This window comes from Psittacula echo (assembly GCF_963264785.1).
Source record: "Psittacula echo genome assembly, chromosome: 1".
Classification (NCBI taxonomy): domain Eukaryota; kingdom Metazoa; phylum Chordata; class Aves; order Psittaciformes; family Psittacidae; genus Psittacula; species Psittacula echo.
The window spans coordinates 28,180,845-28,207,911 of record NC_137735.1 but is presented as its reverse complement, the minus strand read 5'-3'; the positions used below and the strand labels follow the sequence as shown (position 1 = coordinate 28,207,911).

General features: G+C 39.7%; 1 protein-coding gene across 1 annotated transcript in view; it reads left to right on the top strand.

Annotated features, from left to right (window-relative positions):
- Positions 1 to 9,612, top strand: part of GABRA4 (gamma-aminobutyric acid type A receptor subunit alpha4) — a gene marked incomplete at both ends in the record, with an annotated part of 38,889 nt that extends 29,277 nt beyond the window's left edge. Inside the window, one exon of the mRNA XM_080616086.1 lies at positions 9,079 to 9,612. Within this exon, the coding sequence (XP_080472212.1) occupies positions 9,079 to 9,612 (534 nt within the window). The remainder of the gene's footprint in view (positions 1 to 9,078) is intronic.
- Between the last annotated feature and the right edge of the window lie 17,455 nt (positions 9,613 to 27,067).

Here is a 27,067-nt window from a genome sequence, read left to right as displayed (position 1 = left end):
TTCATTATAGTAACACCTCTTTGTTATATGCTTGATTATTCTAGTAAACAAAATTGTTCTGTGCAGTTATTAAACTGCTTTGTGGTACCCTACCCTTTTCAGGTTTGGTTGGTTGTGGAAATTTCTGGTTGGTTGATGGGTTGTGTTTTCATTTCTTTCTTTTTTTTCTTCCCAGGGAGTTTAAGTATCCAAAATGGTGATTAGGCACCTAAAAAGCATGATTACTAGATTTCCCTGGGTGGGCATGTACAGAACAGAATTGCTGCTTCCAAAGTGTTTGCCACACATCTTAGATGGAAAATTACTTACACTGTTTCATCTGAATGGCCAGCATGGCTATTAGATGCAGCCTTCCGCAAACCCCATGAGGGAGTCTGAGCAGGCTTGAGTCCTGACCCTTCTGTCTTGTAGAATTGTATTAGTAACCAGACTGCTAGGTAGTCTGTGAGACGTTAAGCTCCTGTCGAAGCTGCTCTTGTTAAATAATTTATATGGGGACAGTGAGAAGGAGAGGAGTGGATTTTGGAGCTGGCTTGTCTGTGCATGCACTGCAGTGGGAGGGAGAGATTGAAATGTGCGGATTGCAACATCTATGACAAGGAATGAGGACTACTTGTCGCAGAATATCCAGTAGCCTGGTGGGAAAGTGCTTAAGATGTGGGAGGCCTCTGTTGATACCCCTGTGACAGTCAGGGCAGATTTCAGAAGAGGTCTCCTATCACCAAACCAATGTTCCCATCCTGGCCACTGACAGAGTCTTTTTGTGTCTTTCTAAAGTGTGACTTAGCTATCTAGCTTCAGGAAAAAGCTCAGAGCTCAAAGTGCTGGGTACAGTTGGATGGCTCCTTCTGCAAAGGCATGTAATTTAGGCTGTGATCCTACCCAGGACACATGTCTCCAGCTTTGACAGCTGCGTGCTAGATGCTGAAGCATTAATTGTCTTTCACTAAGATAGGTACAAGATGGTAGTGTTATGACTTGTAAATTCTGCTGTGAATTTATCCTGAGAAAATAGAAGCTACTGCTTTAAATATTCTGCTGCCTCTGTCCCAGAGAGAGAGAGCACTAGTGATTATCCTGTGTCAAAAATCTACAGAGGACCTAGAAAATCTATTGACTTGCAGCAATGAACTCTCTGTTTAAGTAAACAAATGGTGCAAAAGCTGCCTTTGGACCTTGCACAATGTTGCTGTGAAGGTCTGTTGCAGGATGAGACTGGTGTAGGTCTTCAGAACCATCTACATATCCAATCTCAGGACTGGCGAACTATTTTTCAAAGAGTGCTGAGGCGGATTAGAAAAATGCCTCTGAATTATATTGCAGATACATGGTTCTAGTTTTAATGTGTACCTCTTTATCAGCAGTTGATGATGGCTGAGCTTCCTAGGGGCCAGAAAGCTTATGAAGGGGATTTTCGGTGCTGAGTATTGCTGACTGTGTGTTAGCTTAGGCAGTAGGAACCGCTTATTTTGAATTACATCCCAACAGGATGTATCCATCATAAAAACTATGAAGCAATTTAACATTGCAGAGACTGATTTAAAGCTGTTATGTCAAGCACTAACAGGCTATAGAAAGGTGCTCTTGAGTGCTACAGGGCTGTACCAACACAAGAATTTATCACAGCTTGCAGCTTTCGCTGTGCTTACGTTCTTAAATTGCAGTCCTAAGGATGAAGTTACCTGATGCCTGGTAATCGCTTTTATCATTGCTGCATTCTCCCTAGGACTTGGCATGTGACTTTTAAATAATGCTACTTGTTTGTTTTACAGATTCTAGGTTGGCCTTATCATAGGGAATATGCACTGTGGTTGTTACCAGCTCTCTGTTCTGTAACAAGATGACTACTTTGTCAGTTCAGTGTTGTATATTGCTGTGCTGATGATCCCCTTCCCATGAATCTCAGCTCAGCTGCTGCACGCTACTTCAGTTCATGCTAAATTTGCAATCTTGACTTCATTGAAGTGCAAAATTGGCTTGCTTGTAAAAAACTGGTAATACATACAAAACAATCCAGTTCTTTTTTTTTTTTTTCCTTCCTCTAGTCAAGGCTTATATAGGCTTATAGAAAGTTTCAGAATTTCCACATTATGTGAGCAGCTGTTTATAGTGTGCAAACCTTGTTAAATATTGAAAAGTTTAGATTGAATCATATTTGTGCATCACTTTAGTGCAGTAGTAAACAGCCGTATCTATCAAAGTTGAGCTTAAATGGAAAAGCATATGATCTATAAATTGATTTTTGGCAATAGATTAATTGTAGGGGCTTTTCTGTTCTGTACATTCTGTCACAGAAGTTGACCATCAAACCATTTGTTTCACAAATCTGCCACAGTATTTGACAATAAATTGTGTAGATTTATCTTAAGTATGCTAACACCATCCTTCATTGTATTATTCATGGTCAGTTGCACATGGTCAATTGCAAAAGTGAATCCACTTGTCAAGGGAAGGATACATCATTAATTACTATATTTTACACATGCCTGCAAAGAGTTTGGTTTAGTTATCCTATCTTCATGCCAAATAAAATGGACATTCTGCTCTGGGACTAGCAAAAAGGCATCTTGAATCATGACTTTTGTCATGAAGAATTTGTGCTGAATGTATTTCCCTATTTCAGTTCTTCTAAAGCTAAAACCCATACAAAATTAGCAAAGATCTCTATGCTTCGTAATACAGTAAATATTTCAAAAGCTCTTTTGTATAGGGCATGCTGTATGATGGAATTTATCTGACAGAATTTGAACCTCCTATCCTATGCCCCCCTCTGCCTTCATAGTAAAGTGTGCATAGGATGAGAACTTTCTAAATCTCTTGTACTCACTTTTGAGTTTTGTTTTTAGTTATATGGACTAATTAAATATTAATTTGGATAGAAAGAAGGAGAGATTATCAGTCTCTTCTGAAAAAGACTGGAACCTGCATTCCTCTATGTTTGGTCAATTCATTGGCTTTCTTAGTGCAGTCACCTATCTATCTCGGCATATTGTACCTTTTAGTGTCCCTGAATCTTGGTGATAAATGTTTGAAGTCCCATGGAGGCTGAAACTTAACTTTCACTGTTGCAAATTTTGGCTGTAAAAAATCAAATAGGAGATCAGTGCTGTACATTCTTGGCATTAATATATTCCAGCCAACCACAGAGCTTTATCTGATGAAGATGTCCTACAATTAAAACAAAAAATATATTCTTAAATTATTATCAGAGCTCTTGAGAACTTTGTCTATGCATGGACAGAAATTGTGCCATCAGATCGCCCAGGATTTTGAAACTTTTATCCATAGTATTTCTGCCAGTTAAGGTTCAGAGGCTGAAGTCTCCTAACAGAATGAATAGCAAGGTTTCCACTTGAAGGAGGGTAGAGCAAAGAAAAGTATTTGCAGCTTCGTTTTGTAGTGGTTGTGAAGTGTGGATTTCGTTCGACCATGTCAGAATGATAGATATTTCAAACGAAGGGTGAAGCATCATTTACGTAAGCAGCAAGTTGTTGTATTTATAGAAAGGCAATCTTTACCAAATATATTAAGGCTGGCACTGCATGCTGGAATATGCTTCATTTTACAGTAGCTTCCAGGCTCCCATTTTGCATTCCTGAGCTACACCATTCTAAACGTCTCCCAAAATTTCACTGAATGCCTGCCTCCAGAAAATCAGATTCTTTCTCAATCTAGAGTGAGAATGTAAAAAACATGGACTCAGTACTTCCTGTGGAGTCCCATCTGGACTAGCACAGCAGCTCTCTGTTGGCTCAGAATAATTGAGTGATTTCCTGACTTGTACTCAGAAAGGAATCTTTAGTTGGATAATCCCTTCATTTCTTGGGTTGCACTATAATTTGACTTCCATTTGATTTTAATGTTTTATTTCTTGGTTTTGTGCCTATGGCGGATTGACCCCTGCTGGATGCCAAGAGCCCACCAAAGCCACTCTATCACTCCCCTCCTCAGCTGGACAGGGGAGAGAAAATATACTGAAAAGCTTATGAGTCAAGATGAGGACAGGGAGAGATCAGTCACCAATTACCATCATGGACAAAACAGTCTCAACTTGGGGAAATTAGTTTAATTCATTACCAATCAAATCAGAGCAGGGCAATGAGACAAATAAAAGCAAATCTTAAAACATCTTCCCCACCCCTCCTTTCTTCCCAGGCTTAACTTTACTCCTGAATTCTCTACCTCCTACCTGCCAGCAATGCAGGGGGATGGGGAATAGGGGCTGTTCAGTTCATCACACATTATCTCGTCCTCCTCAGGAGGAGGACTCCTTACATTCTTTCCCTGCTCCAGTGTGGGATCCCTCCCACGGGGTGCAGCCCTTTAGGAACAGACTGCTCCAGCGTGGGTCCCCTGCGGTGTCAGAAGTCCTGCAGCAAACCTGCGCTAGAGTGGGATTCTCATGAGGTTACAGCTTCCTTCGTGTATCCCCCTGCTCTGGCATGGGGTCCTCCGTGGGCTGCAGGTGGGTTTCTGCTCCACCGCGGACCTCCATGGCTGCAGGGGCACAGCCTGACTCACCATGGCCTGCACCACGGGTTGCAGGGGAGTCTGCTCCAGCGCCTGGAGCACCTCCTCCCCTCCTTCTGCACTGACCTTGGTGTCTGCAGAGCTGTTCCTCTCACACATTCTCACTCCTTTATCTGACTAAAGTTGCTCTTGTGCAGTAAATTTTTCCTCATTTTAAATACATTATCCCAGAGATACTAGCAGTGTCACTGATGGGCACAGCTTTGGCCAGCAGTGCGTCTGTCTTGTAGCCAGCTGGCGTTGGCTCTATTGGACATAGGGGAAGCTTCTAGCAGCTTCGCACAGAAGCCACCCATGTACCCCCCTGCTACCAAAACCTTGCCACACAAACCCAATACAGTGCCTCCAAACTAAAAACTACTGATAGACAGTAGGTTTATGTTTCTTGCTATTGTTTTAAAAAGACTAAGTAAAATAATTTTGTGAGGCAGCAAGTGCTTTACATATGTATATAATTTTGTTGGTCGGATTGCCATTATCACAATAACCTTTTACTAGGTTATGCAGCATTGCTGAAATGCATGTGGAATGTTTTGCTTATTACAAACTGAATGCTATGGTTTGCAGTGTACTGTTTAACCTGACATCTGCTGATATCAATAGAATTTGGTTTGTTAAGGCTTGGTCGTGGAATCAGACTTGTTTAATATTTTCTGCTAGTGACCTTGGCACTGATCTTCAGATGCTGTAGAGTTGTGCAATAGCATTAGTACAGAGAAGGAATAGACTAATGTAGGAAGAAATTAGTTATCTTTATAACAGAGGAATAGAGGAATATATAGGGACCATATGAATACAACCACCAACAAAAATTTTTGCTAGAAACTTTTCCACAAACCTAAAAAGAGAGACACCTGAAGGCAGAGAGTGAGCTATTGTCATGATATAGGCTTGAATAAGGCAAGAGCAAGAAAAGGCTATATGAGGGAAGGTGGTGGGCAATGTGCTGGCGAGGCCATCCTGGCAGTGAGGGTGCATTCTGCTCAGCTTTGACAGGGCACAGAGCTGGGTGCTCACCATTCACAGTAGGCACAGTACAGCTGCTGTGTTAAAAAAGGAAGCAGTGAGGCAGGCTGACTGCCTCTTGTTTTGCTGCTGCATGCTGATTCTGCAAAACTTACTGGGGATGGGAGTTTGAATGTGTTCCCCTTAGACAGGGCCTTGTGGAGTGTGTGAAGTATTGAAACTGAATACTGACCCAGGAGATTTTCTATCCCCAATATTAAAGTTGCTCTCAACACTGTTAGAGTGAGTGTTAATGGTAAACAGGGCTACTCTAGCACTGGCCAAAGCCCCTGCCTTTCTGTGCGTAACGTAGCATCTCTGCATGGAATGTGCTTTTTCCGGTATGTTATGTGTTTCAGTATGTTTCAAGGGCAAGGTTCAGTTCAAGAACACAAAACCAAGCTATTACAATTACGTTATACAAGAAAAAACAGGTTGCAGTGATATGTTCTCTGTAGAGCACATTAGAAATAACATTTCTAATTCCCATGTTCTGAGCATATGAAAGGTGGTTTCAAGAGAATTAAAAAAGTAAGTACCCATATTTTTAGGGCATGTTATGCAGTGGTATGTTGTGTTATCTTACAATGTTATCTATTTGGGCTTTATGTGTACACTGTAATACTTACGAGGAAACTGGGTTTCTCTCTAATCTTAAGGTTCCTGAAATTTTGGAAGCTTTGTGTATCAGTGGCAAGAAGGAGAATGCCCTGTAGAGTTCTAGACAGTTATATGTTTTGACCATTCGATGTGATATATATATATGTATATGTGTATATATATATACAATTTTATTTTTGAATAAGCACTGTAATGGGATATCAGTAGCGGAATAAATATATCAACAGGTCTCATTTGGTCACTTAGATGACAGCTGAAGTGGGGGAAGAGGAAATGTTATGCAAACTTATCAATGGAAAAAAGGTCCGACTAAAGAAATGGAGATGACTGTGATGAGAGAATGAGCATGGCTGTTACCTGTCTGTCTTACCAGTGTCTGTGGTTGATGATGCACTGAGATTGTTGTTGAAAACAGGTCACAGTACAAGTGAGCAGGAGCATTGAATTGGTGCCTCTGAGAACTGCATTCAGTTCTCTCTTCTACTCTTGGCACCACTCTTATGGATGGGCTTGGAGTGTCTGAAGGTGTGGTACTTTTCTGCAATGGTGCTACCTCTAAGCTACATATCTAATGTAGGCAGAGACCAGGAGGGAAGTGAGATATGTCTTAGTTCCAGTGCAGATCTACTTTGCAACCCCTGTCCCAGGCCAAGGACTTTTGCTCACCAGGCACTGCTTGAGAACTTTATGATGGGAGAATCTTACCTGAGCAAAGCCAGTCGTCCAAGGAGCTGCATGTAGAAGGTAAAACTCTCCTCCTGTCAATGACTCTAGTGCCAGCTTCTCCGTAGCACAGAACTATTGTTTTGGACAGTGAACGTTAATGACTTGCACCTGCTTAGCTTTGCAAGCCTTCAAGTAACATGTAATACTCTGCTAGGTATTACCAAGACTCTAGTAAATGCACTCCTGTCCTGATTGTGCTTTATAATTTCAATTTAGCAGTTTTGAAACCTAGTGTGGAACAGCCCTAGTGTGAAAGTATCCAAATTGCACACCTGTGTGTACTTCTGCACTTCCCAAAGAGTGACTCAGGCTTCTCTTTCAGACAGTACAATTAGTGTTTCTTTCAGGAAATCCAGTTTCCTCTGGCATTTATTCCAGTCCAGTGCTTCTTTGGATTGCAGATGCAGAAAAATAAATAAAAGGGATTGACACGCTTCTATGCAGGAAGGAAAGCTAAGTGAAACTTAAGAGGGATTCGTTGATCTAGCAACCATGAGCTGGCAAATACATCAGCCATGAACTGGCATATAGCTATGACAGCTTCAGATAAATTCAGGCCAGCAGTATTGCAACGACTGATTTGTACTGCAATTAACAGGATTTGGGACCAGCATTCTGGCCGTGGCGGGAGTACTGGAGATGTCAAGTGATTTGATTTTTTTTAAAAATCTTTTTTTTCATTTTTTTTCTCAGCTCCATCTCCCTGTTTCTTTGATCAAAGCAGCTAAGCACAACTGATGCAGCAAACAGACATGATTGTTACTCTTCTCACTACTCACTTCTCATGGTGTTAGTACCTTGAGTAACACCTGAGTTGTTCTCCATTACTGCTCTGGCACTTAGCTGGAGAGAATTGCTGTTGGATGAAGGAGGGAAAAGAAATCATTGCCCACTTTCTCTCCCTTTTCCTTGTGCTGTGAGCTTTGGCAGGGTTCTCTGGTAGGGATGAAAGGAAGGGGAGCCACAGGCACAGTACTTGCGTTGCAGAGCAATACTTGGGAACAGTATCATTAGAGAGGTGCAAAACATGATTTTTTTTTTTTTTTTTTAATCTATAACAAGTGATTATTTGGTTCTCCCTGTATTTAGACCTGTATTGCTGCTATTGTGTATATGTACCTGTCATGGTTAAAGCTGAAACCTGGACAGTACTCTATCTGCATTATATCTTTGTCTTTTGGAAAGCAGTGAGTCTTTGCACAAAGTATACTCAAGTATTATATTTAAAATATAATATGTTTTATATAATATTTTAGGTGCGGGGCTGAAGGTTCAAAAGAGTGTTCTTCAGGTACCCTTCCAAAAGGAGGTTCAAGAGATGTTAGGCTTCCTCTTAGATACAGAGAAGAATGGCAGAGCCTGAGTCCCACTCTCAGAAGTTAGTAAAATATTAAGCTCTGCTGGATTTTCCATCTGTACTTATTTATCTGTCTTTCAGTTTCTCATCTAGCCTAATAAGTACTATTTGGCTTAAGTATATCTTTCAGAAGACATCCAGACTTGCCTGAAGACATCAAGTGATGGACAATTTACCACTTTTGCTAGTTTAATTATTGGAAAGGAGTAGTTGGTGAAAGACTGGTTTATTCACTAGATCAAGTACAGCTGGAGAATTAATTGCCTATGTTTGATGTGAAAAAGCATTGTCTTTATTTCTGAAAGAGCTGCAATGTGGTAACTTGGGTTTATAAATACTTGCATTTTAATAGCATCTACTCTAGAAGACAGGCTACAGTTCCTTATATATGGTAGTTACTTTTTTTGGAGATACAAGCCATAACTAAACCATCATGGTGATAAGTTGCCTCTAGAATGTTTTTATATCATGAAAAAATAGGTAAACATCAGAGAATTTTGTTCTGAGCATAAGCCTGGAAATAAAAAAAACCCTGGACTCTAATGCAAGAATCCTTAGCTTCATGATATTGAATTTACATAGGTACCACATCGCTTGGAATATGATGCATCAGGTGTGTTCACCCTGTTATTCCAGCCACAGGTAAAAGGAACTCTTGTTTATCACTTTTTATGCTAATAAATCTATTTTCATGAGCACATGGTATCTTTGTGCTTCAGGATGGAGCTACTGGTTATGTTTGTGAGTATGACTCTGATAGTGCTTGATTATAAAGTTTCCATTGATTCTGTGTGTTTATTTTAAGAATGACTAGTATGGGGTTTTTTTTAACTTTGCAGAGTACAGATGCCAACTCAAATGTGAGGAAAAGAACAAATGCCACGGTACAGTCCGAAGCTGATGGTGGGAGCCGAATTGACACAAGGCATAGCTCCATCCAGCCTTCCTCTGTAGCTCAGGGGTCTTCTGACATTACACCCCATTCCCTTTCTGCATCAAGTCCCAACCCTTTCACACGAATCAATGCATCAGAGACATTATCTTCTGCAAGAGCTACCCCTCCAGCTCCTCCTTCTACCCCAATTTTAACTGGATTTGTATCCCAGCATGCCACAGCTGGATCCCCTTCCATTCAGCGCTTGCTTGGATCTAGACTGGAGCAGATTCAAACCACTACACCTAATACGTTAGGAGGACCTGCAAAGCCATCTGCTGTCACACCACCTGCTCCCCCCGCCTCCCATTCTGGCACGAGTAAGATAGACAAATATGCACGCATTTTATTTCCTGTTACCTTCGGAGCATTTAACATGGTCTACTGGGTGGTGTATCTATCCAAAGATACCATGGAAAAATCGGAAAGTCTAATGTAGTTTTGCTGCTATGTAGTAGTTCCTAAATTATACTCACATTTGATGCAGAGTTTCTTCTTTTGAAACTATTAAAAAAAGGTCAATAATTCTTATTTATAAAAGCTGTGTGCTGCTTTCCCGTTGTAAAGGCTGGAGTTATTGGGGATAATTAGTTGACTCCTACCAGGGTAATGGATAACAGATTTATCTTCCTCCCTTCAGCTAGCAGTGAACCATCACTCTCTTCAGACTACTCTGGCTACACAAAACTTGCCTTTGGGAGGAACATGCACCTGAAACAAATCAAAGGCAGAGGTGCACAGCTGTGCAGTGGAACACATCTTGACTGCTAGGAAGACGCATGTTGATTATTTCAGATCCCTGAGGCACCCAGCACTGCTGTCTGGACAGAGCATTGCATTCTTGGAGTGCAAGGTCCATGTCCTGAATATTTTGACAGTGCTTGATAGAAAAAGGACTTTCCCTGCTAGATTAAAATTGGCAGAATGGGGGGAAGAAAATGAACAGTGGAAAAAGAAAAGAGAGTCCAGCCTGGGAGAGTGCAACTCCGGAAAAGTTATGCAAAGGAGTTGTAGAGCTCCGTATATTTTTACTAAGCATTATTTTGCATTGCAACCTGGGAAATTCTCACTCCAAAATAAGAATGAGTGAACCTTGTAAGATCTGAAATCTGATGTAATTTTCAGAATTGGAGGTTTTGGTAAGGTAATCTTAAGTGTTGATTCTTCTTTGGCCTTGTTGACCAGCTTGAGTGGCTTAATTCCTAAATTACATCTGTTGTGGTAGATGAGGACCAGGCCCACAATGTTCAACTTTTTATTTGAATTTTTTGTTCTATCTTTGAATGCTTTGGGGTTTAGGATCACATCCCCCTCCCCATTTTTCAGTCACATTCCTCTGATTTCCTTTGAACACATATTCCTTCTCTCACTCCCCCCCACCCCCTGCTTTATATATATTTGTGTCAAGTTAAATTTTCAACACAGTTTTAGAAGTGGCTTCAAAATCGAGCAAAACAAATTTTCCTGTGCTTTGATGAGTGTGGCTATGGCCCATCTTTGAGTGAACGAGAGACACCTTTTTGTGAAGGAATGCTGTGACATAAATATGAAAATAAAGGTTTTAGGTGGAGCCTGAGAAATAAAAAGTTTATGATCCATTTGTTTCTCTTAAACTATGGCATAGATAAGTTCTTTTCTTAGTGGCTCAATTTGCAATATGCAGGCAGGCAACTTCATTAAAGAATTGAATTGTTTAAACCTGATAGAAATCTTAATTAGAAATGTTCTTTTCATCAGAATACATGGAAGATATGCTGGGAATAAACGTGAAAATGTTTGTACAGATCCATCTGGCTAGGCAAGTGGTTAGTGTTTCTGTGCAGGTGACAAGTAAAAATTAAAGGCCAAATTCTCATCTGTGATTTGGCTGTACCTTTAAAGGATCTGGGCTAATCCTTGACTTCAGTTGACTAGAATAGCAGATTGGTGGCCTATGGTCAAAGTTTTATGCTGGGGGCAGATCAGGTAAGTGTTGAGTGATTTTTGTGCCAAGGTAATAATAAAGTGACTGATGGAGGCAATAAGAATCTGGGGCACTTGAGGTCATGCATGAGACTGCCCTAGACTATGTTGGGGGAAGAATCAGAGTAAAAAGAGCTTGTAATGGTGAAATTATGACTGTATTTTTGTGCCTCTTTCTGTCTCTCCAAACCTTTTAGCCAGTTCATGGCTGAGAATATGATCTTTAACTTGCATGATCTGAGACACTGCAAAACATGTGTCCTACAGCATGTAGTATGGATCCCAGGCTGCTATTTCCTGTATAGCATTGGGCTGTCAATGATAGAATGACAAGGATGTGGGAATGTCTTACATGACTTTATTATGATATAGTGGTATAAGCAGTTACCTTAGCCTGTTCTTCACTGAAGTGATGCTCTCAGAAGGCCAGGTATGGTCCTTTCCTTTTTGTCTTTTACATCTAGAAGAAGTCTGTGATTACAACACTCTTCAGAAAACCATTACATGTGCCATAGCACCGAACTGAAAATGGAGCACCTGTGCAAGGTGTCTAATTGCAGTAGTTTGCATCTTTGGCTGTATCTCTAGTTGCTATAGCGGCTTCTTCCCTGATTTGGTCGCATTATTTCAGATTGTCAGAATAGAAGATAGTATACAAGAGATTGTTTATTTATTTTGTTGAGCCAGAAGAAACAAAGCTACTTCTCTGGCAATTATTGATCATAATTGCACAAATGAGAGAATATTTCTAGTATGAAGAATGATGGCCTGCTGTGTTTCGAACCTAGTGTTTGCACCATAAGTTACTGAAATTACTCTGTTTTCCTCTATGATAAAAACCAAGTATGCTTTCTCTCAGGCAGAGCTTCAAACAACTCCCTAGAAACAGCTGTCTCATCCTTCCATCCGTCCCTGTATACTGATTGTACAATCAGCTTTTTCAGTGCATTGTTCAGCAGGATCAACACTGGTTCAGGGTTCAATGTCCTATTTGTATTCATTTGAGTTCCCATTTCATTTTAAAGACTTATAAAGAAGAAAAAAGGATTAAAAAATAAAGATTCCAAATATTTATACCCTTCTATTTTGGAAGAAATTTTTAATGATACCACACTAAGAAAATCTATTTTTAACCCGTCAGTTTATTTCTGAGGTACCTTCCAACATTTGAATGCCTGTGTTCAAAATGAGATTTTAAGAAAAAAAAATCTAATTATGAGTCTGGGACTAATTTATTGTTCTGTGCTATATGTTTGTGATACAGTACATGAAAAAACTATTGTAACTAGCTTTCCAAAGTACCTATGGACAATGTGAATAGGAATTTATTGTTAACAGTTGCTCTTCATTATATTTAATCTCCTTGTAGAGTGATCAGAAACAGTGAAAAGCCTGCAGTAAACTGGCAGGTTCTGAATACTGTGTAATTCAGAAGCACAAGCAAAATCTGTATTAAATGTAGTGGCTCAAATATTCAACACTGCTAACTAAAACCCTAAGGGAGAATGTTGCAGGTGTCATTTCAGTGACCAAATGATTAATTAGGGATGGGTCTGTGTGAGATGAACTCTGCAGGAGCTATTTTTGTTATTTGCTATTGCCTACGTCAGACAATCTTTTTTGACAGTACCATAGTGATTTAAAACTAACCAAACCCTTCAGATAAGTCATCTCAATCAACAGGAAAGAAAACTGGATAGAAAGCCAAAAAACCTTACCAGGAAACAAGAGATAGATCTCCACTGACTGCTGTTTCCTCGGAGACATTGTTACCAGCAGCAAAACTCCCACAGATTGCAGTGATGCAGCCCCAACCACTAACACAATCATTTGAGAGAACCAGTTAAAAACTAAGCTGAGGGAGATTGCCTTCATGGGAACTGAAGTGTATTTTATAGACAATTGTGAGCAAGATCAAATTTCTGTTCAGCCTGCTATTAACAGGTTTCACTGCAATTATGAAAATAATGAAGCCAAGCAAGGTGGCAAGCCTAGACCCCAGCCCTCCTTGGTGACCTGAGCTTTTCAAGCTCACTGGCAGAACTGGACTGTGTTTCTCCTCCTATAAAGTGGGCTCATCTCCATCAAATTCATGTTGGTAGCACATTTCTTCTCCCATGAGTCTTTTAAGGGAAAACCAAGTAGACTTTGTAAACTGTTTTGTCATCCAGTCTACATTACCCTGTGATCAGGCAAGTAAACCATGAGATAATTCAATGATAGAGGTAAATAATTTAATAAGGAATATGATTAGAGCTTTTCTGTTAATAGGAACTAAGAGGTATTGATTACAGAATGTTCAAACATACCCTTTGGCATCTTAGAATTTTCATCAGTCAGGATGGAGCTTGCAAAAAAAAAAATGGGGAAACCAAGTAACTGTATTTATTTGGATATAACCAGTATTTCTACAGAAAAGCAGATGAACTCAGCTTTTCAATATGCACAGAATTCTGTCTCCTTCCATTTTCTTGCATATCTCCTGTATATAATTTGGCTGAAGTATACCTTATGCTTTAGCACAGTGTCTGTGTGCCATGTGAGGACATCAGAGTATACAGTGTATATGTATCCGGTTTATCCAAAGCCTAACATTCCCATATTCCTTATGCTATTGGAAGCGGAGGAAAGGCCAGAATGGAAGAAATTACCATATTGGCCACCTAAGACATTTTCCCATAGATGCTACAGGAGATTTCCTAGGAGAATCTTGCTCAGTGTGAAAGCTGGAGCACGGTTTCTGCTGTAGCACACTCACCCTCCAAATCCCCAAAGCTTCCAAGAGATCTATTTAGAAAGCGGAGTACATGATGGACTTTGCACATGTGCTCCAGAACGTTCGCTTGACCCAGAAGTTTTAGGAAGAAAGAAGTTTTGGTGAGTTCTTTCTTGTTTTCCTGGTACTTGTCAATAGGCTCGACTGCACTAAAATTGGTAGGTGGTGTGTGGCTAGCACTGACTGTTGTGAATTGCAGTACAGACAGCTGACAAAAATTTGCTCTTGATTTTATTTAATCCCAACATTGAATAACAGATTAGGAAAATGGCAACTGAGGTCTTGAGAAGCCTGGGTGAAGTATAATGTTTTCTGATAAAGCCAAGGATGATCAAAGTTGTTGAAGCATTGCATAACTATGTAGCAGTAAGTTTGTGCAGATCAGTGGAAAGTGGGGAGAACAGGAGGGGCTTCTCTTCCTAGTCTGACAAGAATAAAGTGAAACAGCATAAAGTTGGAGGAGCAAAACTCCGTAAGTAAGATTTCTTATTTAGTGAAAATGCAAAAGCTAAATAGCCTCATGGAGGTCAGTATAAACCACATCCCCAATCCCCCAAAACTAGGAAGAAATCCAGGGAAAAAAAGAAACCAGTTAAGTGACAATGCATCTTTTCTCACCATTTTTTTCAAGACTTCATACTTCTTTCACTGTGTGATTTCAAGGAAAGTTACTTATATTTATATTGTTATAAGGATGTGTACTGGTGTCCACTGAAATCAATAGGTGTTTCTCATTGACTTCAATGCACTTTGAACAGAAGTTTGAACACCGAACAGAAAAGTGCACCATTTTGAAAGAGTCTGATATGCGTTAATTTGTACAGTTTTAATTTGTAGGTCTCCCCTCAGAGTCAAAATGTGGCCTTTTTGGATAAAACATGTGTGGTGAGCAGTTTCAGCATGTTCTGAGTAAATCAGACTCTGAAAGTGTTTGCCACATCCCAAGCAAGTGAGAGTAGTGTGAAGTACAGAGCACTCTATAAAGATCTCTCTTCGCTAATGTTATGTACTGTTGTTTTAGCTGGAGGCAATGACAAATGCAGTTATCGTAAAATTGGTAGAATTTGTAAAACATACCTTTTTATCACATGAATTAGACAATGCAGTAGGCATTTACTTCAGAATTGACTAGCAGGGCCTTCTAGACCGTAACGTAGCACATCTACATATATCTCAGACTTATTCTTTTTATGTAATTCCACTAGAAAGGACTTGAAAGCAAACCAGTCGTTATCCAGTTCACTACTTTTTTTTTTTTTTTTTTTGTTATATTCTATTTTCATTTTCTTGTGCAAGAGAAACAGAGAGTGTGATGGCTTCTTTAAAATAAAAATAACAGCAGGAAAAATAAAAAGCCTTGGAGATTTCCTTTTTAGAAAACCATCCAAATTTCCATCAACTATTGAATGCTCTTTTTATATAATAGCATAGTTTTAGCATTTAAAACACTAATGTGATTGCAGCCTGGATGCATGCATATGTATGTATCCATTCAAATAATATGAATTCCCTGAATTGTAAGGGAGGCAGGCTCAAGATGCAGTTACAAGCACTCTTGTTTTGGAAGATTTCCTTTTTGGATGGAAAGCACCATGTGAGGTAGGTAATTTTTTTTTTTATTATTTTTTATTATCATCTTCATATCTGTATTTTCAAGAAAAAGATCCTGAGCAAAAATACAGAACTACTGAATTAACCCTCAACTAGCACAAAAATCTAAGTTATTTCCTGCTGGAGGTCTTGCTGTTGTTGAGCTCCTTCAGCCTTTGTGCTGTGGTTTTTTGAATGTTGTATCCATGTTGCTGTTAACCGATATGGCACTCTATGAATGATCCGATGGCATAGAGAAGAATTTAAGGAAATAATAATTATTTCTGAATATGTTTTCATCCATGGGAAAAACTCAACTGGAGACTGGTAGAAGAATCAGGTGACAGCACTCAGACTTCTCAATTCAGTGCATTACAAAATGTAGTTGAGTACTGCTGTGCTTTGCCTCATCATCTTGTGCTGGTGACTCATCTCCATGGTATGTAAAGATGCACAATGATGGAGGACTCAGAAGTCAAGAATGTGTACAGGTATTTTTTCAAAGTGCTTTCAAAGTATGAGATAGTTAACCTTATTACTAACAGTAAATTCATAGTCTGCTTTACATTTGAAAGGTTGAAAATCTCTTTTTCAATTCAAATATACCAGGTTATCAATTGAATAATATACTTTCCATAAACAGATGTTTCCATAAGTACATGGAACCATTTTTTATTAATTTTTGGCAACATTCTCTGGCACCAGAGCTGTGGTGAAGATTTGAGGAGTTTCAGATAACTGGAGTTCTTGTAGAATTACAATGAAAATATCCTTTTGTTTCATCGATGCATGCCTTTGCAAATCAATACCAGCAGCATATTATGTGGGAAAATGGATCTGCTTGTGCAAAATCCTGGCCTTGAGTATTTAACCCTTATTTGAAGGGCTCATGAAGCATATCAAGCTGGGCAGGATTCGGGGCAAGGTTGCTCTAGGAGGCTTCTGGATTGGAGCTGGCTTATGTCCCACCATCCACTGAAGCAGCCTGCACCAGACAGACTGCTAGCAGAATCTATGGGGGATTTTCTGGTTCTTGTTTTGTTTTGTTTTGTTTTTTTTAAGGCTGTGATTACTCCACTGTAAAACTGTATTACTGATGAATCTGAATATTGTGCTGCCACCTTCTTCCTTGCTGTCTTGCCTTGTGTGGGGAGAAGTATTTGTGTGATTGTGGTGAGCTGGCTGAAATAACTTGTCTAGCTAAAAAGCCAAGTTTGGCTGGTCTTTTGACTGGTTAGTTGCCAGCGGGATCAGTTCTCTGATCCGGTTCCTTGTCTTAGTGCTGGTACAAAGGAAGTGGTTAGGAGTGATGTTTTGAGCTGGGTTAAAGCTGGTGTGAAACAGCCTGAGGATTCTCATCCTGCTTCTGCTGGCATTAAAACAGAGGTACTCTCTGCCTTTTTTGAACATCAGGTGCCCTCTGTAGTCATTTTTCCCCCATAAAGGTGATTTTATGAATTACCTCAATGACAAATAATGGAGAAAAAAATATGAGCAGGCCAGAATTTGTGAAAGAGCCCAAATCAATGAAGTTACTTGAAGAGAGAGAAAAGGAAGAGAAAGGAAAACATGAGTAAGGACGAAAAATTTAGTTTCTTGCTGCCAAGCAGTTATTTTAAGATATGTCCTATTAGAGGTACTAGAACAGCATCTGGCAGGAAACAGCCTAGAAATAATTATTTCTTCATTATAAATATAATGAGAAAGTAATAAAGAAAATAAGTTGCTAATGTCCTCTTAGAAACATTTGTGTTCCATTGAAGTTGTTTTCATTTAAAAAGGATATTTTCATCGTCAGCCAAGAAGAGTTAGGAGACAAAATGGTAAAGGAAGAAGACTGAGTTTTATTAAGTATTACTGTTTCCTACTGTTTTAGAGCATTTTTCAATCAAAAATGTAAACAGTAACAATTTTATCTTTCTGGACTCCATGTATTTAATTTTCAGTAATTTAATATTCAAAGTAATGAAGCACTTTGGAGCTTTTAGCATTTAACTTGCTTTGTTTTTAAAAGACTGAATACAGAGATTGCTACTTCTGTTTTAATTCAGTTATGGGGGGGTGTGTGTGTATATGTGAGAAAAAAGCTTTCCTTACAGCAACAGTTTTTGGAAGTATCATGCCTTCCTACTAAGTCTGAAGACTTCATTCCTGTACCTGAATTCATGGGAGCTTTTTTCTGGCGTTTCTGATAATCTGGTCAGTACTACAGGTTGTGGGCTGCAGCTGCATTTATGGTAGATACGTCTGAAAATGCACATCCACAACCTCAGCACTTGCACAGTGTGGATGCCGTGAAAGGCAAAGATGCGTTTGTAACCCACTAAGCACATGAAGGCTTTTATGTTGCTGACGTGGGAAAAGGCAGGAATCTATGGTCAGAAATAGAGGGGAGGAAGGAGAGTGAGACTGCCTCTTTCAGACACACTGCAGATCTTATATTGGATTAAGCCACTTATGAAGATGCCAGCTAAACTCTTTTCCAGATAGGCAGCTTAGGCACCAGCTGAGTGCAATGTGGAATTCAACACCAACTGGGAATCCTGCCTGAGGATCAGCACAGTTAATCCGTCCTAAGGTTTCAGATGTGGTGACTAGGAAACTGGAGAGATGTGAGCTAGCAGCTGCTGCCTGCTGGGATGCATCCACATTGCTGTGCATCTAAGCTGTACCGTGGGGCTTCAGCGTCCTTGGGTCACTGGGGGTGGGATGAAAAATGCTTTCTTAGAGTACAAAATAGAGTAGACTGAAGCTGATCTTCAGTCTGACTCTTCCTTCAACTCAGCACTGCTGATGCCCCCTGACAGCACTGAACATCCCCAAGGAGGACCAAGGTGTATTGCAGTCTTCTCTTTGCGTGTCTGCTAAATGTTCTGACATGGAGCGTGGTGGGAGTGACAAGTACACATATGGTAATGAAACAGAGCATGCTTAGTGCTGCTAACTGGCAAGTACCCACAGTCTCATGCCAGCAGTTAGTGGGCCTTCCCAGAAGCAGACTGTGTCACTGATCTTTCGTAGGTATAGTTATTATGCCCTTACCACTTCTCCTGTAGCTTAAACATTGGAAAAGGGGTTTTCTCTTTGCTGCTTTCTTATCCATTCTGCTGTGTCTTTGGGAAGGAGAAAATCAAGCTGAATTTTCTCTGAATTTTATTTGTAACCATTTCACTTAGTAAGGTAAGACATGAATGTGTGTGGGTTTTCTAGTTAATAAGCTAGTTAATATATGTCATTGTGAGAAAGGTGCTTAGTTGTGTGATGTTCAGTAGCCATTTCATAAAGACATGGATTGTATTTTTTTTTTTCCTTCGGAGAATGAGATGATTGCACGTAAACAAGGTGGGATAGTCTTGTATTGAGATTTAAAAAGGCTACTTCTCACTTCCTGCCTGGATATCATATGCATAAATATGGTGAAATCAGGTAAGAGAAAACATGTGAGTAAAGAAAAGACCTTCTTTGATCTTCATAGTTTCAATTGTTCTTATGAAGTACATGAGTTAACAGTTTCCCTATACACTTTCAGGTTTTCCCTCTGCTGTGCCACGAGGGGAGTACAGAAGGCAATGCCTTTTCCATCAAGACCTAGAAATTTTTAGGTTCAGTTCATCAGTCGAGTCAGGAGGGCACTTGGTAAGTGCTGGCCTTGCTGAGTTAGGAACATGGTTTTGTAGATCTAAATTTAGTCCTGATGGAGCAACCTGTTCAGCAGAAGAAGGTAATCCCAGTTGTGGGTAAGAACTGCTGAGGCTGGAGACCATTACACATTTTGCTGAGGTAAGACATGAGACTTGAATTAGGCTTAAGAGCTGATCATTAGCTATTTAAAAACCCTGAAGTGTTCAATCTAGAAACACACTTCAGCATGTCCTGCCACTTTTGCACCATTTGGATTCATTCTGGACCTGTCCTTGGCTTTGCTCTTTTAGCTCGCATTGAGGTGGGGGGTGGCAGCCACTGGGATTTTATGGTGAGGATTTCACATGCCTTTTGCTTGACTGCAAGCTCTCTCTGCACTGAGCGTCACCAGGGTGGACAGCAGAGCCTGGGCAGTGGGAGGGCATGTTGCTATGCTGGTGGCAGATAAAACCTGATAGCCAAGGAGTGAGGTGCAATGTGCATAGGGTTGGAGTACTGAAGCAGTGGTTTTAAAGGTTGTTGCACAGGTTTCAAGCTCCTGCATTAGTGCAGAGTCAGAAAACACTTTGGATACTTGAAATACAAGTCAGTTTTAGAGCAGACAAAATATTTCCTGGTTTCTAGATTTTCTGGATGCATACTAGCAGTGCCCACTCATTCTGTGGGACCATTTGACTTGGATTCATGTGAAGAGTGTTGCATCACTAGCAAAAATACAGAGCAGCAACAGTATGTTAAAAGCCTGGCTGCACAGTGTTTATGTGCCGACAATAAATAAGCTCCCTAATAGTTGCCTCAGGTTCCTGTTTCTCCTCACCTTTACCTTCAGCTTTTTGAGCTCTGCTAATCCTTCCAGTTCTGATATTCCAAATTGCTGAGGAACTTTTTTTAGCTGTTAAAATCAGTCCATCTAACAGATGTTGAGCATCCTTTTTCTCGCTGTCTCAACTCCCAGTGGTCAGAGAGGCAGGCTGAGAGATACTAACTTCTGTACTAATTAAAAGTTTAATAGCCATACCACCTGAGGAGCCAAAAGAAAAAGGGAGTTTTTAAGCTGAAAAAAAAGTAAATAAAACAAGAAGATGGTATTTACTGGTATTTTAATTAACTGTGAGCTTTTATTTTCCTGTGAAGCACTGTCCATTGCAACCAAAGCATTTGAGTTTAAGCTTAGGCTGTAAGAAATTGTAAGGAATATTCCCAGTGAAAAATATGAAGCTTTTTGAAATATTTTTATATTTTGTTTTCTGTAAAAGCCATGGCATGCAGGAAATACACACTAAGGCAGCACAGTAGAAATATTTCTGTAACACCCTCTTGAGAAAGTTCTAAATCCCCTATCTTCTCTGTCAGTGGTTTACTACTTCTGCAATATGTGACCTGCCCTAGATGCGTGTTGCAAGAGTTTCTGTGCCACGCTAAATTCTGATGTTTATCCCTTCGTATTAACTCATACATGGGGGAGAATCTGAAAGGAAATCAAAGCAAGGGGAACCTTGGAGTTGAATTTCTTTACCCTATTTTTCATGCACGTTTTTGTTGCATAGAACAATGTGGCTGGGAGGATTGGAAGAATCAGAGGTTAACTAAATTGTCTGAATGTGTATATTCAATGCTGGTCACCTGACTATACTAACAAACTTAAAAGGTGGTTTGATAGCTGTCAACTTGTTTTGCTATTGTGCAGCTTAAGTGTTACCTTCCTGTATTATGAACATCTATGTATTTGGAAAATAAATCCATCTTGCAAGAAAGATTGTGCAAAAAATTGTTCCTATTATACTCCAGTGTATATTGCTGATGTCAAATAAAATACAATTGTGAGAGTTCTTAAACAGTTGTCTTTCTAATTGTGGCCTGAAGCAGGAAAAGGAAAGAGTATAGTAAACTTTGAGACAGATCCTCTTGCAGTTATTGCTGGAACATTGGTGACGTTAGCTAAATGAATCAATCAACCTGATGCTTTATATAAGATAGAAAAAGGAATGGGTTTAATCAGCAATATGATGAATAATATTGTATTGTATTAAGATGGCACACCAGTCTACTGCTATATCATTGTCAAGATGTGTCGTTATGTTAACAAGTTAAAAACTAAATAAATTGCCGTGCCTCTTCCAGCAGCAGAAACAAATGATACACATACTAGCAGTGCCCACTTTATTCTCTCTCTTTTTAAATTTAATTTTATTTTTTATTGCTGTGAGGTAATGTAACAACACTTCTTGTGTTATCTGACAACAGGCCAGTTGTCAGCTGCTCTGGTTCTTTACATGACTTAAAATGATTTTCTAATGTTCTGTGCTTGGGCCTGGTAAAGCTTACATGCATTTAAAGGCGCAGACTTGCAAAACCTGTGTTTCAGTAAGGATGAAAAATGCCTAGCAATAAATATGTGTAGAGAGAGATGTATGGAAAAATCATTTTGGTGTGTGTGGTTGCCTGTGCAAGACAAGGAGTGGGGCACCCTCACCTCTACTGCTAAGTGTGGCTGGAACCATCAAATCTTTTTGCAGGCTGAGATGAGAGCTGTCAGAATGGCTTGCAGCACTGCAAAGTGCTGTAATTGCTGCTTGCTTCAGGCACAGATGTTGATGCCAAGAAATCTGCTGTGTTTGACAGCCACAGCTAGTTCCTAGATTTGGGAGACTCTATGTCCTTTTCTCCTGGCTGCTGTGGCTGTGCTTTTTAAGCCTGATGCACAAATTAGTCGTATGTGCTGCTGCTGCCACTTAATGCTCTATGACGTGGTGCTACCCCACATCCCATGTTTTATTAATGGCACTTGTATTGATTAGGCAGGGAATTCTGCTGTTAGGCTACACATGAGGCCTGTTTAGCATCCAAGGAAAGTTGCCATTGGCTTCAGTGGATGCTAGGATCAGGTTTTATGCAAGTCAGAACTCTTCCTGTAAAAAGAATTTAGTACCATGCTGAAAGCAACTAGGAATTTTGCTTTAGGCTAGTGCAAAGCACCTTCTAAATTAATTTTTCATACATCTTCATGTATTTGGGTGTGATTAGTATTTCTTGAGAGCACTAGGATCTGTCCCTGGTAGTTAGCAGCATGAGAGTTCTGTATTATGTATATGTTCAGTTTTAGTTGAAGGAAATTGAGCCTGCATTTGCTGTCTGAGCAGTTTCACTGTGGACCTGTACAACTGAGAAGGACTCAGTTGGGGAAGTCAGGTTTTGGCTCTTTACCTGCCACTGTCTTCTGTCCTTTTCCTCCTTCCTTTCTGCAGGGCTTAGTCTCATAAATGTATTCTGAGATACTCTGCTGGAATGATCCTGGAGAAGAGACAGGTGAGTATGTCTTTATTTGAATAAAAGGTCCTGGTCCCAAATGGAGAATATTGCTGTTCATCTAATGAGCAGACTCTGACCTAGAATGTATTAAAGGTAAAGCCAGCTCAGCCTGTTAGATAGTCTGAGATGATAAGAGTAAAATTATCTAGGAAACCAACCAGATGACAGCTCCAGGTATAAATGAAGGAACACCTGGGAATAGACTGGGTGTAACTCACATGGCTTATTGTACCTTATTCTAGCAGGTATCTTGTCAGGATGACAGCCAGCAAAGACAGAGAGCACAGCTGAGTGAGGCTGGAGAAATTCAAGAGACAAGGTGAAGGGTAGCCCCAGTTTGAGAGCAGGAAGGAACTGGTGACAACCTGATGTTATTAGGTAAGGGAATACAGAGGCAGGAGTTGAAGTGATTAAGGCAGCAAGATTTAGAGAAATTATATATCAAAGGCTTGTTTTTCAACTTTGGAAAATTATGCTGAAGGGTAGTCTTTGAGAAAAGTAGAGGTTTTATCTGTATTGTTGAGCTTGCTTTAATGCTAATGAAAGCCTCTGGACTGGAATTATGTTGCTGCCATGAGGGATGGTGTGAAACGAATCTTGCTGGAGAACTAGCAGATGTGAAGCCATAGGGATAGGTTGACAAAGGCGTTCTAGGATGGGAAATGTGTCCAAATGTGTTCACTGGTATTTATTACAATTTTGGGTATATTTCCTGTAGGACTTTTTCTGTTTCCTCTGTGGAGAAAATGAGAAAATCTCATTTTAAACTACATAAAATTAATTAAAAATGTATTATTTTCTTTTTCAGATGACAAGAGGCTGAAGAAAGAGCTACTGTCGTTCACAGCATAGGAAAGCACAACAAAATGACATGAACAACTGGGGCTCCCCAGTGTTGTAGCTACTGGGTGGGTAGTTTTTAAACTGATTACTGACTGAGGTGGTATTTATGTAATTTCTTTACAAGGCTAATATTTAGAGCACTTGCCCATAAAAGGCCTTCAAAGACTCATGCCTACAAGGTGTATATGGGTGCAGGTACCCAGATGGCATAAAGTAACTGTAAACATAAAGTAACCATAACCAGTGGGCCATTATAGCAAAGAAGCCTCATGGTGTTCCTTGGAGTATACTAGAAGGTGTTTTGCTTTAGGAGCTTGTCCAGGGTCTGAAGGTGACAAAGGTGCATAATTCAGTTGCTAGTTCGGGGGATAATTTTGGACACATTTTTCACAGTGTTTCAGGATCCCTTGTTTGGGGAACCTGTGTGCTCAGAGAGCCTTAGCCCCAGGTAACATTGTATGTGGCGTGTGAATAGACAGGTGTTGCAGTGCCTGCCGATGTTGCTGGATTTGGCCCTAAATATTGCTAAAATGACAGCTGATAAAGCAGTTTATGGCCTTGAAATACGGGAACTGGACTCAATTGAAGAGGCCAAAGGATTATGTCGGCTATATGGACACCGACCAAGCTATAGGAGGATTATTTTTCCCCAGTGACACAAGCATCCTGTGAGCTCCACCCCAGCTTTGGTGCTAAATGCTATAGTTGTTTTGATACTTGGCTCAAAAAGAGAGCTTGTAAAGGTAGAGGTAGCCAGTCAGCAGTTAAATTGGCCTGATTATGTACTTGTATTATGACCCTGTATGGGTCTGCGCCTGTAAAGTTCTGGATTAAAAACCCTGGACTAAGTGCTGGTCATCGCAGCTTTTTAAGGTTCCCCTCAGTGAAATCCAACATCCAAACCTATTGTAGAGCTTGAATTAAACCCAAGCAGATGGTGTTTCATGCTGATACCATTGCAAAGGCCTTCCTTCCCGCATTTTTTTCCAGGAGTAGGGAAGAGGAGAGAAGGGCAGGTGACAAGGAAGTAACGGTGGGGAGTGGATGGGAGGGAAAGGCAATTCTATTCTCAGATAATCTTGACGTAATTTGAAAAATATAAAAAAAATGTTTGTTTTCAAAGGTAATTTAAGGTCTTGAGGTCACTGTTTTATGTCTTTTTTCTCCCCTCTAACAAGTATGCTATGGAATTCTAGTCCTGCTAAAATGTTTAAATTTGGTTATGTAGAGACTTAGACTGAACTCTAAATTAAATCCTTGGTTATGTATCCAGCCTCTGTCCCAGTGGATGTTGTGGTCTGGTTGTTCTGTCAGATGGGTAGAACTGACCTATGACAGCCATAGGCTGCAGGTGCTCAAAGTAGGAGTTGAGGGAATGAGCCTGAACATTCTCTTGTTGTTTCATGCAGCTTGATTTATCATTACCTTGTTCACATTAAAGTCAGATTCATTGAGTAAATTATATTACGTAGTGTAAGCAGCTCTTACTTCCATTATCATAGAAGCGGGATGTGCTAAATCGAGCAAATCAACCAAATCATTACTTAATTGTGTGCTTAATTCATTGTCATGGATTTTCCCCTTGAGTATTAGGGATGCCCTTGCAAATGCATCATTGTTGTGTTTCTCTGTAACCATTATTTTGGGTTTTTTCTGTATTCAGCTAATACATATTACATTTATGTACTTAAATTCAGGTGGCCCTCACAAATAGTTAATTCGGGTTGCATATAGCTTTGTGTTGTGTTATTAACATGTTTATTTTAAGAGTTTTCTAGGAAAACTTGTACAGACTAAAGCATTTTGCACGAGTTACAAAGAAATTAGGGAAGTACAGAAGATATTTTCTACTGTGTTTGTGCTGGAGGTACTGAAAAGTGAGGTACAGATCCCTACAATGGCCAAAGTACAGTAGTCTAAAGCCATAAAATTTAATCTCAAATCCTGCTGGTTCTTTTCAGTTAGGTTTTATCCCATGTCCTGCTTCTATTTCTCTCCTTCTCTGCTTTTCTCTTTTTTTTTCTTTTTTTTTTCCAATGTTCCTCCCTGATCTCACTTCAAAACTGATTTCCTCAACTAACCTAATAATTGACTTCAGTGAGACTTGAAGACATGCTCAAGTGCTCTCCTGAAGAAGGATGCTCTAGTTAATCAGAACTGAAATTGTCTGTGAAGTAAATAATGTTTATGAAGAGTTTTCTGAGTTATGAATGAATACAAAACAATTTGTTCATGTTAATTTTGTCAAAAATTACTTTATTAATAAATTGTTCAGGCAGCTAGATAAGCCTGTCTCAGATACCTGGTGTGGAAGAGAAATAACCCCACTTAGATATTAATTTAGTAAGTTTTGTTGTCACCTCCCAGTGCAGTAATTATACTCTGAAGTCCAGTTTTTCGCCAGTGAAACAAAAACATAGTTTTATTTCTTTCTTACTTTTGTTTCTTCTTGATTATGTCTGTACTAGGAGTACCTAAACTAGTCTCTGGAGTGCTTTTAGCTTGCACCAGCTAGCCAGGATGTTTCTGGATGCAGTCTGGGAGTTCGTGATGAGAGCTTTCTCAGTACATAGTTGCCCTCACTGGAAGAGAAGTAAATGGCATTACTCAGTTCACTGCCAGCTGGCCTCAGCAACAGGCCAATGTCCTGGGCGGGTTTAACCTATTACATAGGTGCAACAGAATGCAGTGGGGTAGAGAAGAGTCCTTGTGTTCCTTAAGAGACTGTCATTTTACCTGGTCATTTAGCAGAAGCTGTATGGAGGAATGTGGCAAACTGTTGAAAGCAACATTTTTAAATAGCAGTTGCAGAGGAAAACCCCATTGGGTTATAATAATCCTAGGTGAAGGCCAAATTTAGCTATCATTAGTGCATTGTATGCCCTTATTACCTGTATTTCAAAATGAATTGACATGTATTACTGCAATTAGATCCTTTGGAAATGCTTTCTGTTCTCTAGGAAGTAACCCTAACACATTCCCTTATTTTCAGATAAAGCCATTTAGTGTTTCAGACATCACAAGTAAATAATCTTGCTGGTGCCATCTCATGTGAACCTCACAGTCTGTGATCACATCTGAGCAGCGGCATATAGGCACCTGAGACGTACCACAGCTTATTCCACCCAAACATACAGTGGCAGCTCCATGAATCATCAACCACATGGCCAAAGTGCACATATTCTAGATAAACTCTTCATTTGTTGTAGTCTTTCAGGTCATACAATAGACAGGAAATCTTCTGGTCCTTGTATGCAGGTGCCTGATTTTGCTGCCTTGTACACAGGTGCCTTCTTTGCTGCCTTGCAGATCGCTTGAGTTCATGTCATTGTCATTAAACATTAGAGAAGCATTGGAGTTGTTTTGACCTGAAATGTTTCATAGATCTTTCTTTGAGCAAGAAAGATGTCATAAAAAATGACATAATCACAGATTTTTATGTTCTCCAGTGTTAAAAAGTTGAGCTTCAAAAACAAAGACAATGATCAAAAATAAATCTTTAAAGCACCTAAGTTTACAGGTCAACACACCCAAGATTTTCAAAATTTCTATGAAAAAACAGTTTTTTCCAGTTCTGATAGAAAAAGATGGATTAATAAACCAACCAGTGAGTAGGGGTGTGCATGTCCTATTTTAATAAACTTGGTCTAAAGAATTTCAAATGAGGGGTTGCAGACTTGCAGGTGACATAGAAGGAAAGTATTGAAAATTTAAGAAAAGGAAAATTACTCCGTCAAGAACAAGTCCTGTTTTGATCATCTGCACAGCTCTG